This window comes from Mus caroli, chromosome 12 (genome assembly GCF_900094665.2).
Source record: "Mus caroli chromosome 12, CAROLI_EIJ_v1.1, whole genome shotgun sequence".
NCBI lineage: Eukaryota > Metazoa > Chordata > Mammalia > Rodentia > Muridae > Mus > Mus caroli.
The window spans coordinates 1,978,355-1,994,568 of record NC_034581.1 but is presented as its reverse complement, the minus strand read 5'-3'; the positions used below and the strand labels follow the sequence as shown (position 1 = coordinate 1,994,568).

Sequence of the window (16,214 nt, the reverse complement as noted above, 5' to 3'; positions counted from 1 at the left end):
CTCTCTCTCTCTCTCTCTCTCGCTCTCGCTCTCACTCTCGCTCTCTCTCTTGCTCTGCTCATGAACCCAGTAGATAAAGCTCAAGTTTCAAGGATACCGCCGAGGGAACATGTTGCAGATATGGTCCTAGAACAGTCTATGCTTACCCTTCTCTTCTGCTTCCCACAGGCTCCTGGCATCTCCAAAGCTGAGAATCAGTCTCAAGGACTCACGACCAGCATCCGATGGGGGCAGACGCCTGTCAATCAGTCCACACCCTGGGACACTGATGAGCCGCCCTCCAAACAGATGAGGGAGAGCGACAATCCAGGTGAGTGTTCATCAGCTGACAGAGACACACTGACTAGCTGGGTGCTCTGTTCTTCTCTAGAGTCTGCAGAAGCCTGGATGCTGGGCTTAGGATGTGTGGGACCCCAAGTTTCTCAAGTCACACTTCCAGGGAGATGTTACTGGCTTGAACATAGTTGCATGAGCACCAGGATGCTCTAGCCCCAGGACTGGAATTTCTTCCGCAGAATCTTGGGCCTCCTCTGGCAGCTCTGACCTTTCACGGCTCCTGGAGCCCCCTACCCCCACTTTGGTACACATACCTGGAGACGCCCCCAGCTCCACATCTTCTGCCCAAGCCCATCAGTCCTAAGATACATGAGTTCCTGTCCCTTCACTTTCCAGACAATTGTTCCACATCCCTCTAGAGTGCAAAGCACAACTCGGTGCTAACAGCCTACGTACTGCCTGACCAGTATTCTTCCTTCAGCACCTCCACACTGGTCATTACAACCCTCACTCATAGCTCTTCAACCCACAGAAATATCATATCTTGCCCCAACAGTAAGACTCAAGGTTGTCACAAGGCCACCTCTTCATAATTGGGCTCAGGCATCTGGGTTTGGGGACACAAGAGCAAATCTCTCCAATCTCTACCAAACGGGGGGCACTGTAATTTCAGGTGCTGTGTTTTGTTTTGGGTTCTTTTCTTTCCCTTTTTCTGTGCTCTGTTCCCAGTTTGCCCCCAAATTGTCCTCTGTAGCCCATCCTGGTAGCTACCAAGCCATTGACCAAAAACAGTGATCAGGGCTTGCAGTGAGTGACTAGACCCTCTCTGTAGGTCTCCAGCTGCTTTCAGGCATCCATCTCATCAAAATATGAATCATCTTCATGGCATAGCATCTTGACGCTATCTGGGGCTTTGTCAGCCAGCCTCTGGCATTTTGATGCATGTTTCCAGGCTTCCTAGCCAGTCCTGGGGAGCACTGAGTTTGGGGTGGCAGGCCTTGGCCTTGAGACATCCGGCCAGACTGGCTCGTGGTGATCTCACTTCCCGTTTAGCTTGAACATGTTCCCCCTCAGCAGCCTATTCTAGAACCTGGCCAGCAATACTTTGCCAATGTTTCTTGCCTTGCAGGCTCCCTCCCTCATTACGCAAACCATAAATATTTCTTGCACACTATTGTGTGCCTTATTCTGCATGCGATCACAAGGCTTGCAGCCGTCCCACATGCTGTGATTATGTGCCTGCGGCAGAGGAGGAAACTAACATGGGACAGAAGTGCATGCCACTTACCCAGAACCAGAACCAGGACTCAGAGGTGTTTCCTTCTGACCCCTCATCCTCACTCAGAGCCCCTGCTGGTTTGAGTGGCACTGTGCCCTCTGGGCTCCTTCCTTCCTCCTCATCTAATGTCTGAGAGGGAACTCCCAGCCCTTCCTCCAGGGCTCCCAGTCTCCTGCCTCAGTCTCCTCGTTCTCAGCTTATACCCTAACCTCAGAGGAACTGAACTGGGCAGTGGGGGCCCCAAGTGAAGGCTCAGTAAGTCGGAGGTGACCCAGACTAGACTTCTCTGTCATATCTTTCAGCTACCTCACAAGCCTCCTGGGTCACCTCCAGGTCAGTGAAGCTCCAGGTAGACAGAGGTCCTGCTCTACCTGACCTGGCCCAACCAGCCTCTCATCTTGCATTATATCCTAAGAGAGGTGCCTGGACTTCCTTATCCAACTAAAATTACCCAAAGAGCCAAACTAGACTCCTCCTGTTTCCAACAGGGCTGGCTGTGTGAAGGGTATTTGAAACAAAGCCTAGACTCCCTTTAAATCTCTTCCAAGATTTCCCAGACTCCATCCACCTGTGCCTGGGGACGCCTTGCCCACTTTGAGCTTCTCTGCACTCAGCTGAAACCCCAGCAAACTGTGTCCACTGCCAACCTCCTCTTTGACCTCATGGTGGGAGTCAAATTCTCCAGCAAAGGATGCCTTACAACACAAATGTAGCATCTACCGTGTCCGACACATTGTTGCTTTTTACTCAGGGGTGCTCTGCCTGCATTTGGTTTTCAGTCCAGAGGAACAGAAAACAAAGAATGATGCTCAGAGAAGCCAGGCTTTCCTTACCAGGGCACTTAGCTCACAGGCAGAAGAGCTGACGTGACCTGAGGTCTCTTTGAACACCTCTGGTTATTTTCCTTCTACTTCCTTGTTTCTCATTTTTCCCAAACAGATCTTTCTTCTCTCTCTGAACCCCTACAGTCATTTGTCACTTGTTCATATCCTATAGGGTACCTAGTCCCACAACTGTCACTACACATTCCTTGTTTTGTTTTTTAGGGCAAAGTCTTACTATATGGCCTTGGTTGGTCTGGAACTCACTATATAAACCAGGCTAACCTCAAACTCGTAGAGCTCCGCTTTGCCTCAGCCTCCGTGCAGAATGCTGAAATTAAAGGCATGCACCCCATACCCTGTTTTATCACATTCATAAACTGTTAAGTGCTTGAACATGAGCCTATTAACCACTGATGTTACTCCAGGTCCCAGCCCAAGGCCTGGGACAGTTGGTATTTGTTGAATGACTGTAACTGACAGAATAACTTTTTTTTCCATCTCCCTTACAGGCACAGGGCCATGGGTGACCACAGTGGCCGCTGGAAACCAGCCTTCCCTGATCACACACTCCTATGGAGTGACCCAGCCTCCCACCTTCAGTCCTGCTGTGAACGTCCAGGCCCCGGTCATCGGGGTGACTCCCTCACTGCCTCCCCATGTGGGACCCCAGCTCCCGCTGATACCAGGCCACTACTCACTCCCACAGCCGCCCTCCCAACCGCTGAGCAGTGTGGTGGTGAACATGCCTGCTCAGGCCCTGTATGCCAGCCCTCAGCCCCTGGCAGTATCCACTTTGCCTGGAGTAGGGCAGGTATCCCGCCCAGGACCCACCGCTGTGGGCAACGGCCACATGGCAGGGCCCCTGCTGCCTCCACCTCCACCAGCCCAGCCGTCCGCAGCTCTCCCCAGTAGTGTTCCTGCCACCAATGGGCCGCCCACAACAGACTCGGCCCATGGGCTACAAATGCTTCGGACCATTGGAGTGGGGAAGTATGAGTTCACCGACCCAGGGCACCCTAAAGGTAAGTTCTGCTGTCACTCACACCCACTGTGTGCCTGGTCACCCCAACACAGTGATGTCAGGAGTATGTTTGGTGGTAGCTCTTCCGTTGGCCTCATCTAACTGTGGCAGGAACTCCCTATTTAGTCGGGGAATTCAGGCAGAAAGCCAATGGGGAGGCTTAGACAAGCAACAGCAGGATTCACAAAGTAAGGGGAAAAGATGAGAAGAGGAAAGAAGGAAGGAAGGAAGGAAGGAAGGAAGGAAAGAGGAGCCTGAAAGTCCAGAACCCAGGCCATGTTCACCTCTGCCTCCCAGGCTAGACCAAGAGCTACCCACTCCTCTTAGGGAGTCTACAACAGTCCATGGAGGCCTTTGCCAATTTCCATCCATAAAGACATTCGCAACACTCTCTGCCCATGCCTGTGGGCACGGCTTCTCCACCGAACTACCAACACAAGCCGGGCCAGGGCTCAGGCTTTTTCCTACCACCCTGAACCATTTGAGGTTTGGGCTTTTAAGGACTGACAGCAGACTCTTAGGAGCCCCTGGGAAGAACAGCTGTGGACTGGCCTTCACAGGATGCTAGCCCCCAGTCCTAGGGAGTTTCCTCGCAAGGATCTCAGGTGGTTCCTTGGGACCAGAAGCTGGGGAAGGGAGAACTGTAACACGGTTCTGAGCACAAGCTCCAGCATATACAGAACAGGAGGGTCAGGAGGGGGCTTTGAGACTCCCTGTCTTAGATGTGCCTTCCCCTAATGCAGGGACATCCCCAGACAGGCCAGGATTTGATGTGCGAGGGGAGGTTGTCAGGAGGAGGCAAGACAGTCTTTGCCAAGCACTCTAGGCTGCTAGGGTGTCCATGCTTCCTTCAGAGGTGCCAGTAGGTGGCGCTAGAGAGTGCACACAACTAGCCATGGCTTGTCCACAGAATCCCTGAAAGTCCATCTCAGGGGTCCCTGCCTCTTAGCAGAGTAACCCTGCAGTTAGTCATTCTCTGCCCACCGTTCTCCAGACACTTGTCCCCGTCCTGCTGAGCCATTGTCCAGTCTTGCTGAGCACTCCAGCGACAAAGCACATGCCTAACTCGCTATGGGGTTTCACGTACCTGTATGTGCTGTGACTGCCTTTGTTTGGGAAATCAGAACTAGTTTTAAATGACAAAATTATAGAAAATTACATAAAAAATCTGGTAAACTCTTGCTTTGTTTAAAATCTATTTTTATAGAGAGAAACCAAATTGATTTCTTTGAACTATTTTGGTTTAGCAACCCTTCTCTTTAAAAGGGGAGAGGAGAGAGAGAGGGAGAGGGAGAAGGAGAGAGGGAGGGAGAGAGAGAGAGAAAGAGAGAGAGAGAGAGGACCCCACCCAAAAGAACAAAGGCACACATGTGCTTGTGCAAACACACATAAAACCCTCACTCCCCAGCACTTGAGAGGCAGAGGCAGGCGGATTTCTGAGTTCAAGGCCAGCCTGGTCTACAGAGTGAGTTCCAGGACAGCCAGGGCTATACAGAGACACCCTGTCTTGAAAAAAAAAAAAAAAAGAAAGAAAAAAAAAGAAAAAAAAAACCTCACTCCCATTTTATGAGCTATCAACTTTGACACAAGAGACTGTGACGTCCCAGATGTCCAAGGCTATCCCAAAGCTGGAAGCACCAAGCAGCTTCCGTGTCCCTCACAGTGCGAGCCTGCTAAGGCTAATGAAAGGTCTTGCTGGCTTTTCAAGTTCAAGATATATATCTAGAGAAAAGGAACTGTTCTGTACAGAAGGGAACCAGCTTAGCTGGCCCTAGACTTCTCTGGTGTAGTGCTGGACACACACTGGGATCCATCTTTCTAAACACTGCTTGCTGGGAACAGGCTATCCCTGAACACCCTCACCCTGAGATGGGGCGGCATAGATTAGTAAGGTCAGGCTCCTGAGCCTACCAGGTCAGTGAACCATTAAAGAGCTGCTCCCAGGACAACTTTGGGAAACCAAAGGGTGTGGCCTGACCTCTGTAGTCCCAAGTGTTATAGGTGGAAAAAGACAAGAGGAGGCCCGCACTACTTGCTACACAAACCCCTACAGGGTAGACTGAGTCTGAGCCCAGAAACACATTCTTGCCCATCTCCTTGGAGGCTTTGGGGTCCTCCGGCCAGTGACCATGGGTGACCTGTCCAGCACACTGATGTTCACCATAGCAGCTGGTTCTCCAGAGATTACATTAATTCACCTGTCTCTTTATGGCCCTTGCTGGCAGGCAGGTCCCTTGTATTTGTGACAGAAGACAAAGGACTATACACGTACGAATGCTCAACGCTCAAACCTGGGTGGGTTTTTTTTTTTAAAGTAAATTCTCCTTTCATTTCTAATCTTAAAAGCCTTTATTGCTGAAGCTATAATTTATCTGTCAGGTCTAATGTCAAACAACTACATTTAGGGAAAAAAAAAAAAAGAAACCCAAATTTTGAAACCAAATCTTTGCAACTTGCCATGGGAAAGCCGTAATCCTCCTGACATCACCTCCAGGGTTTGGATTTGGGTCACTTTTAAATTTGCCCCCAAGGGATTTCACATCCCTGAAGCCCAATTGACTTCACACTCCTAAATGACAGACAGCTGGCTCCAGGCGGGAACAGGGGGCACCACATGATGTTATCAACACAAATCAGAACTCGGCTTTAAAAAATAAAAATGAAAGGAAAGAAGAAAACGAAAAGAACTTTCCTTTTCTCCTAGTCTCTGTTTGAAACCTTGCCCAACATTATAATAAGATCCACCATGCACTATCTAGCTCATTACAGGCCTATGGTTTTTGCCTTACTATTGTTTGGTGAGACAACCTGGCCTCTCGTGGGGCTGAGTAATTATGCAGAGAGATCCCCCTCATGAAGAACAGGTCTTGCCAGCCAGAGGGATGGGCCACTGGTATTTTTAGACTTCATTAGTGCCTGATTTAAAATTTCACATTTTGTTTCTTGTAATTATCTTCTGATCGAGTGCACGAAATTTTCAGTGGAGGCTCTATTAGTCTGCCTTCCCAAAAAGGGCGTTGGGACTTTAATTTAAAACTTAACCAATTGAAAAAAGAAAGGCGGTGTGCAAAATGCCTTTTGATTTGCAGTAGGTCAAGTGATTGTCTCTCATCTGTGACTAGAGACGCCAGCATGCCTGTGGTTTGCTTTAATGAGTGTTATTTAAATGCATTGAGCACATATAGATTTTCTTAAGAAACTTACAAGATAAATCTTTCTTTCTCTAAGAACAATTTGAGGGTGGGAACAAGCTGTGGAATTTTTTTTTTAGATTATATATTGAAAGGTAATTAAAAATAGATTTCATGTGTGCAAAGTAATAAGGGAAGAAAACAGAATTAGTTCCCTCTGAGTCTTTATAAAAGACCTGGTGTGCTTGTCTTGTCATTAGATGGGGACATACCTCTGGGCTGATGCTCTGGGAGAAGTACAGCCATACCCAGGCCTATGTAAAGACTGAGGTCTAATGGCCTTGTTGCTAGCGATCACCAGGAGGTCATAGCGGAAGTGTGCGCTAGGGGCAAGGTGATTTCTGTCATTTTTCATCAGGGAATGTTGGCTGTCTTGTTTTCTTCCTGAGTGTCTGGAGAGAAAAGGGCTAATGGCACCTGCTCCCTTTCTCCCAGAGGGACACATGTCTGTTCTGGTGTAGACAGCGTTGTAGGCATGGTGTAGGGACCATGGTGACCCATCTACAGAGTTGGGCTTCTCAGCCTCAGGACCAAAGAGCTTCATGATGATGAATGGTTCTACATCCTTCGGTGGTTAGGTTTTCTCCTCCGCCCCTAACCCTAGACCTCTAGACCAAAGAGCTCTGTCCATCCTTGCAACTGTGTCCTGCATGAATCACAGCTACTCCAACCCCTGCAGCAGCGAAGACAGCAGTATCTTTGGGTGTGCTCTGTGGGTTATATCTTAGGATGCATGCAGGTGGGACAGTGCTGTGACGGAGTAAGCCTCCTGATACCTTGGAGACTCCTTTCCTTCACTTGTTCATGCCTGCCATCCTAGCATTCACGGTGACCAAGGCTGGAAGACTGCTCTGAGTTTGAGGTCGGACTGAGCTCCATCGTGAGCTCCATCCAGTTCAGCCTGGGCTACAAAGTGAGACCCTGCCCTGTAAAATCAAACACATACACACACATGGTGTGTAGACAGTATATAAAATGAGTCCAGGAGGGCCAATGGGAATTGTGAATGTGACTGCCTCGCATCTGTTGCCAGCTCACTATCACTGAAATCTTGCCCAGTTGTCCTGTTGGGAGTTTAGCAGCTGATCCAGCCCATACAGTGCTCACAGGGCCCACAGCGCTGTGTTCGAGTCACTTTCTGAGAGATGGCATGAGTTACTTTCTTGCAGACGATAGGAGACTATTCTCCCAGACTCAGGGCTAAGGATTGTCTTATGCCTCCTTGCCAAGCACCCTGGTCTCTCTGTAATGCATGACAAAGCTGTTTGCCCACACACTGTCCTTGCTGCAGTTACCTTCCCTGTACTATCCCAGAAATGTCACCCCAAGTTCATTCAGGGTTCAAACTCAGAGCCATCTCCACTTGTCCTTTACTGGCCCACAGTGTGTCCCTTGAGCACAAGCGCTGAGAATTGGCCATGATGGTCTTTTTAAAATGCAGACGTTGACCTGTCATACCCCCTCAAAGGTCTCCAAAAGTCCCAGATATTCTGGTAACTGATGGTCACCCCTAATACCTCAGTCCCTGACACTGACTTGCCTTGTACTTTATCCTTTATGAGTCTGTGTGTAGGCCGAGTTCTCATGTTCTCTATTTGAGGCATGCCCTGTGCTTTGAATCATTCACCTATTCACAGGCAGTTTGTCTGTGCTTCTTCCATCCTCAGACTGTGAGCCTCCAGGGTGGGTAAGCACTTCGCTGGAATCCCATTCTAACTGAAGAGTCTTGAACAAGAGTTAGACACTTGTGGAGACATCAAGAGGAGCATGTGATGGATGAGGCACAAAGCCAGGCCTCTTTGTGACTTGTCTTTGTTCCCAAAAGCAGTCAGGACCCTTGGGCATCCTGGTATGCAAAGGGGAAGTCATTCTGCAGGCTCCACATCTGTCCCACACTAAAATTCTATCCATCGAGGCCTCTTCCCACACCCAGGTACCTCCACACAATACCTGCCCCAGAACATAATGGGATGGGAAATTCTACCCCAGCTTCCTCATCTTTAAAATAATAGTGGAAGGGCCGCTTCTACAGTTGCTGTGAGGACTGACTCATTTTATTTGCAGCCCTAGTGCTGTGCCTAGTATAACCACTATCAATGTGTGTGTGATCTCTCGCTCTCCACCAACCGTGCCACCATTCAGCACCCATAGCCTTAAAAGGATTCAGGTTAATGTGAAAAATCAAAGACCAGTTTGCTTTCCAGAGTCTTAGGAGAGCGTGTTAACATCATGATGTCTGAAGGCATGGCTCCCAGGGGTCCCCTTTGAATGGCAGAAAATTGCCTTCTCCCATTGTAACATTTTACAATCCTCCACCATCACCATAACAACCAGAAGAAACCAACCTGTTGCTGGCACCTTCCCCCAAATCCAAGAACTGTTCATTTTCAGGGGAGGTTGTTCCGCCTCTGTACGATCAGGGGAGGTCAGCATCCTCTGACCTTCTTCTTGATAAAAGGGAGCCAGCGACACACAGGCAGGATCAGGGCACATCCATGTATGCAGCAACAGATTAAATAACTAGTGGTGTCTGATTCAAGGTCAGGCGTGCATGGCTGGCAGCAATGATGGTAGTCAGGAGCCCAGATCAGCTGCTTGGGTAGACTTCCCAATCCCTCCACACACTAATGCAGCAAACTTGTGCTGGTGAGTGGGACTCTACCTCAGTTTCCAATTCTGTAACCCAGACCAGCTTAGAAAGTTAGATAACATTAAGTCTAAACACCATGCCTGGTGTACAGAGAAGGCTCACAAGAATGTTACCTGTACTGGCTCCTGTAAGTCTTAAAGAATCCTAGGGGAAAAAAGGCAGTTGATCTCCACTGCTTTTGTCTCAGGAGCCAATCCCATCACCCTTACCTTACCCACTAGATCCCCGCATCCTGCCCACACACCCTCTCACAGGAGGCAGGTGTTGCCCAGGTTTGTCCACACCCACAAAATACTACTTCTTCACTAGAACCTACCCTAGCCCACTGTGAAGCGCTCCTTCCCTCCCAGGGGTCCTCGGGGCTTTGTTCTTTACTAATGGGAGAGTTTTCCAGGGCTTAATGGTTTGGTTAACATCATTTGGCTATGAGTGAACAGGCGTGCAGCCTACTGCAGTAAAAGCAGCCAGACCACCCAGAGATGCTGTCATCCTCCTTAGAGGAGATGACCCAGCCACACACCCACTTGCTCAACATGGCACAGGCAGGTTGAAGGCTCTGTACTCTCTGGTGCTGCTGGAAAAACATACTGACTTCCAGACTCTAAGATACACCTAGTATCCTCAAAGTCAGAGATCCTGCCCCACCCACCAGCAGGGCTCAAAGTCAAAATGCCCATAAGAATTTGAGGGAACAAAAGGAGAAGACATTTCCCAGGCCTTTCCAAAATGGCACTGACCCACGGTGCAGAAACCAACTGCCCTGACCCAAGTAAGCCCTGTCATCACTCAAGGTCAGCAAGCTAGAATAGGCAATGACAGAATGACTGGTGAAGCATATGTCAGTGACACTCAGGGACCATGGGAAAGCTGGAGACATGTCGCTTCCCTCTCTGATGCTCCACTGAGTATTTATTGAGCAACTCATCTGTGTTCTGAGACACCAACTCTGTGCAGAGCTCAGAGGTGGCTTCTCCCACAAGCCAAACCAAAAGGCATATCCAGCATGCTAGCTGTATGCTGCACACAATCTCTACCTCTACCAAGCAGGAGGCCCTGGGTGATTCACAGTGTTCCAGGCATGGGCACAGGCCTGAGGAGAGAGGTAGGAGTTGGCAGAAGGAGAGGCTGCCTGGGAAGCAAAAGGGCACTAGAGATGGAGACGCTGAGGGCAGTCAAGAACAGGAGGTAGATGAATGGAAGGAAGTTTGATGGAAGTAACGATACAGAACTGACATTCAAAGGTTTGTCTATAAGAGAGTTACACACACACAAACACACACAACAACAACAACAACCTTTGTATGAGGCACCAGGACCACCATTAATCCCTGAAAGGGCAATCAGGAACACACCCAAGTCCAAAAGTTCACTATGCATCTTTCTCTTTCCTGGTGTGACAGAGGTTTAATGGCAAAGTGCCTGGTGCCTAATGATCTGAACATCGGCTTCACCTGCCGATGGATGTTACTTGCAAAGGCACGAAGAGTCAGCTGATCCCAGAACTTGCCTCTCCAGAGGCTGGAGTCAGTTCTAAGTATGATGTTTGGATAGAGCATGCGGCTGCCAGCTGCTTGCTCCTGTGTGAGGCAGGGGGCCTCTACCACATCATGAAGTAGAACTGGAGAAAATGTGGCACAAAACCAGTTCAATGAAAAGCGATTTGGTTGAAATTACATTCCATTCAGGAGCATACTCGCTATTCTAGAAATGTAAAAGGTAAAAATAATACAAATGTAGTATTTCAGGAACACAAAACATTGTGCAAATTGCTTGAAGAAAAAAAATGGCCAAAAGGTGGCCATCTATTGAAATGGTTGTCATTGCCTGTTTTCTTGGTGTAACTCTCTTCTTGAAAAGGAAAAATAGAAAGTGTGGTGTGTGTTTGTGTATGTCTATGCATGTGCATGTGTGCGTGTGTCACACCCACCTCAGAGAGCAGCTCAGGAGCCTCACTGCATCATCAAGCAAATTCCCTTCACTTCCTAGCTTCCAGCAGCATGGTGGACCACCCCACACAGACCTGTGGGCTGCCTCTATTGTAAATGACTTCCCTCCTCAGTCATTGCCCAGCGCTTCAGATGCAGTCTGTAGACCAGGCCAGTGCACACGTGCCTTCCTCAGCTTGGGCAAGGTCAGTTCATGACAGTCAGCTCTGCCAGGGCGGCTGTCATCACAAAGCACGACAGACAGAGTGGCTTCAACAGCAGAACGTGTTCCCTTACAGCTGTAGAAGCTGGGAACATAAGTCAGAGTGCAGGCAGGGTCACTGTCACCCGGTGTGTCCCTATTTGATATTGTGTCTTCACAAGATCTTTGCTGGGTAGAGGTGTATCTGTGTTGTTTCTTCTTAAAGGGGTATCCCATCTATTAGGTTACCCTTGTAGCCTCCTCACAGTCCCATCTCCTCCTTTGAAGGGATTTTAATTCATTCTCTAATAGTCTTTGTTATCTGAGAATTCTGTTGTTTTGTTTTTAAATAAGAAATAGACTTGGCTGTCCTGGGACTCATAAAGACCCTCTTGCCTATGTCTCCCAAGTCCTGGGACTAAGAATGTGCCACCGTGCCTGGCTATAAGAATAGTCTTTAAATCCATCTAATTGTCAAACAAAAAGGGCAGCCCTCACCACAGCACGGTCGCCATGCACTTACCACTATTTTACCTCTGTAAAGTCAGGATCAACTTAACCTTTCCACTGAGATCCTAGAACGATTTCTCTTTACATCGTTGGCTAGTTGTGTCTCAGGACAGCCTGCTCCCACCATCCCTACCCTGTCCCAGCTATGCTCTCTGAAAAGATGCTCATCCCTCTCTTCAAGTCAGAATCCTCTTCAGGGAGACAAACCACTCAGAATTTGCAAACCACTCCCCATGATCCATCTTTTATCAAAAGTACTTCATGTCACAAGCAGGGGCAATGAAGTTAAAGGCACCACCAAAGTATGACATCATTCCCAGACATGCACTAGAAAATTCCCAGGGAAACCACCCCCACTGCCTGGGCGGCCTGGGCGATCGCGTCCCCTGCTGCTGGGTCCTCCGCCTTGAGAAGCTTCTGTCTTCCAACAGATGGAAGCACAGAGACAAACCCAGGGCCTGCATGCCTGTGACATGCACCCCATAGAAATTGTATGTTCTCAAAGGCAGGTCCATACTCTCATACAAGGCCACATCCTCTATGGTGCCACATGAGATGATCAGTAAAGACCCCTGAACATATCACTAGGGGACACTCATCCTAAAAAGAAAGGAAAAGATGACCTGGGAAACCCTAACTCAGGGACATTGGGACCCTCACCCTATCAAGTCTCATGGGTCGTGTCCTCTTTGGAAATGCCTGCTTGATGAACGTGGTCTCCTAGGAATATTGAGTGAATGGTCAACCATACTCATCCATTGTTGCCGAGAGTATCTTAAGGAGCCAGTCTCAGGGGCCCAAGATGCCTTGCTATCTATTGAAATCTGTGCCCCAGAGCCTTAGAAACCACCAGATTTGGGCGTCACCTTATGGTGATTCTGAAAGCTTCTGATCTCCCTAGCCATTTGAACAGGCAGGATCTAGAAGTTATTTTCAATCCAGAAACAATTCCTGTATTTTTGTCTTTCTTTATATTCATGTGTGTGTGAGAGAGAGAAAGGGAGGGGGCAGGGGAGAAAGAATGTGTGTTACTGTGGTTATATATGTACAATGTATGTGCACATGGTCAGTACACACACTTATACCTTATTAACCCTTTGAGGCATGGTCTCTCGTTGAACGTGGAGCTTGAGTTTATTTGACTAAGCTAATGGCCAGCATGCACAGAAACCATCCTAGTCTTACCCACTCTCTGCTGGGGTTATAGCTGTGCTCAAGACCCACTTGTTATGAGGGCCCTGGGATCTGAACTCCAGTCTTCATGCTTCGATTGGAATTCAAGAGCTCTCACCTAAGAGCTGTCTCTCCAGGCCCAGGTCTTTGTTCTGTATGAAAATGTTCATTGCCTTCGGGTTTCCCGGTGTCAGTGTCACTGGTCCCACAAAAGAGTTAAGTAGACATGTGACCTCCCTGCTAGGTCTTTCTAGTAATGATAACTATAAAGGAAATGAAGCTGACATTGTGGAGTTTTCTCAAACCATGGTCAGGGACTAGCATTCCAGACAAGATGTGTGTGAACTGGAAAGTGTAGCCTTGTCTTCCAGAAGGGTGCATAACAGGGACAATGGCTGCCACACACTTGCCTGTCACTGTGTGCTCATTACCTGTCTACTCTGTATTTGTGGATTCCTTGTAGTTGTCCCATTTGTCCCATTTCTAGATAAAAAATGAAGGCTGAGACAAAGCAGATACACGGGTTGATGCCATCATGAGCGTAGGTCTCCAGAGACTACGTCCCTTCTACCATAGGACGCCTATAGACCCCTGTTGTATTGTCACTGGGGCTAACAATAGGTAAGTCCCATGACAGCCACTTTATATGTGCTAGCATCATGTGACTGATAGACTCTTGGTGCTCTTTGCTCCTGGATGGATAGACAGATGGATAAGTTATGGAATTTCCAAAGTCAATCCATAGGGGCACTAGGTTATTTGAGGATACTGCAGACAGAGCACTGGCCACAGAATCCACTGGAGCTTGGGAGGCAGGCGGCTCTGGGAATTCTTCCCCGTTGCTACATTCCCCATGCCTTACTCAAAGCATTGCCAATGCAATCAAGTGAATGGAGCCAGTCATCCTCTGAAGGAGCCAATTCTGAGCAAAGATGATACATCTTTGAAGTTAGTGAGGTCTATTCATTGAGCTTATGCCCTTTTCAATGAATGAAAGTCTTGAAATCTACTAAACAGCAGCGCATCCATTTAGAAGTCGTTATTGACGCCTCAAGTCTCTGTCACCAATGGGTGAAGAGCCACCATGGCAAAGCTACAGGAATTGGCTTCCTGTCGACATTTAGCATAGTCTTCAAATTCTGGTAAGCTCAATAGATGCCATGTCTGGCCAGTCATTCATGTCATCAGCCAAGTCTTCCATTCAGCCCTTTACAGCCATAGCCTCCATGATGAAGGCCCAGTAGCTGACCCGTGTAGCTGGAAGATGCTGAAGAGTGTGGTCCAACAGCCAACACCACAGAGATGGCCACTGTACAGTGGATCTACTATTGGGCAGTCCCTGGGCTGCACAAGTATTAAAGAACTAGCTGAACAGACTCGAGCTTGGCTGCAGCCTGCCCAGCAACCAGCACGCTGTGGCCCCTGCGTCCTGCTGAACATGCACCAAAGACCCATTTCTGGCTCCTTCCGAGTCACCATCATTCACAGTTGCTTAAGAGCACAAAGTGGCACTTGTTGTGCCCACAGAACATCTGCTAAAGACAAACTTGTGCTTATAGCTCTTCACTTCAAAAGACTGGCCGTGTTATAAAAAGAAGGGGACCATCTGTCCTTCTTCTGGACCCCAGCGCCTCTTGGAAGAGATCACTGTGCAAGAAGGCAAGAGAGAAGCCAGCATCAACTTCGAGAAACTATTTTGGAGCCTGAAAAGAGTAGTGCTTTCCTGCCGAGGGACTGGGGTGCACACACAAAAGCCAGCTTGCAGGGGGACATGTGGTGACAGATGCTGAGCAGAAGGAGACCACCTGGGGTTCAATGGAGATCCCCAACGTCACAGAGACTCTGCAGCAAATGACAGATCAGAACTGGGAGCTACAAGGGAAGAGGAAGGGGAGGGGCACGTGGTGTGGCAGCCCCAGGAGAAGCAGAAGCCATGACCTAGGTAGTTGGCTGTTATGTGCACTCAGATGCCCCTCCATCTGCATCCCTCCACCTCATTTGGAGTTCTGAGCCTTGAAAGCATCACCTACACAGAAGTGGCCCGAAGGTATTTGAAGCCTGCTTGGGGGTTGTCTGTCTATGTCCTCTAGCAGAAGATTTAAAAGAAAAAAAAAAAAGTCATAAGAAGCCAGACTTGGTGGTACATACCAGTAATCCCAGCACTTCGGAAGCTGAGAGCGGAGAATCATGAGTTTAAGACCATCCTGGGTGGCATAAAGAGACTCGATCTAACAAAAGACAGAAAAATGAAAATCCCTATTAAATCCAGAAAAGGCTAGGTAAGGGTTGAAGCATGGGGGGTTAACATAGATCAGACTTACAGAGGGAGAACATGAACTTCACAGATAATTCCTGGCCAGAATCTTGATGAAGAGACCCTGGATCCCTGCCTGCCCTGGGTTCCCACTCGTGAACTCCAGACACCCACACTACCCCTGGACCTCCAGCCCTCCATAGCAAGAAACAGTTTCCCGCCATGACCTGTATGTGGATGCCAAGAGGCTCGTCTGTGGACCCAGACCTGGGGCTTCCTTTATTTCTGAAGAAAACCTACTTCTGACACAAGTAGAAATTGGGGGACGAGGATGGAAGCCAGAAGTGGGTTCCTCTGGTCCCTGTTTTGTTGGTCTCTGACAGGACACCCCTGTTCCTCCTCCTGGCCCCATGAACTAACAGCTTTGTCTTGTCTTAGGAAAGGTGTGTAAATTTTTGTCCATATCTTAAATGTTCCAAATTCCACCCACTTGAGCGCTTACTCGAATTTAGATTCTGAGGACAAAGGCAGTTCCTGGCATCATGTAGTCAAGGCTCTAAAAACCCTAAAAGGTCACATCCCTTTTATCCCTGCCTCTTTTCAGTTCTTTTCTGTGCTTATTGATTTCTTCTGGCACACAAGAAAACACGGTAGGCAAAGCCCACTACTTCCATAGAAATAAAACATTTTGCAGTCAACCCACACCATAAGGAATAATTGCAGTCTGTATATATTGCTAATGGACATCTCTCAGCAATTCCCTGTCTCATAAGCTTTAAACACAGACATTAGTATAAATATGCAGAAATCCCCATTCGGGCAAATTACTCTGCATTTCTGAGCGAAAGGAAGATTAACCATGTGCTGATATCTTTGCCAGAGCTCAGCAGAGTAGAAAAAAAAAAAAAA

The 16,214-nt window shown here is 48.4% G+C and overlaps 1 protein-coding gene across 1 annotated transcript in view; it reads left to right on the top strand.

Moving 5' to 3' along the window:
• Positions 1-16,214, top strand: part of Klhl29 (kelch like family member 29) — a 303,183-nt gene that overhangs the window by 243,051 nt on the left and 43,918 nt on the right. The window contains exons 4-5 of the mRNA XM_021179297.2: positions 169-310; positions 2,889-3,401. Coding sequence (XP_021034956.1) covers positions 169-310; positions 2,889-3,401 — 655 coding nt within the window. The remainder of the gene's footprint in view (positions 1-168; positions 311-2,888; positions 3,402-16,214) is intronic.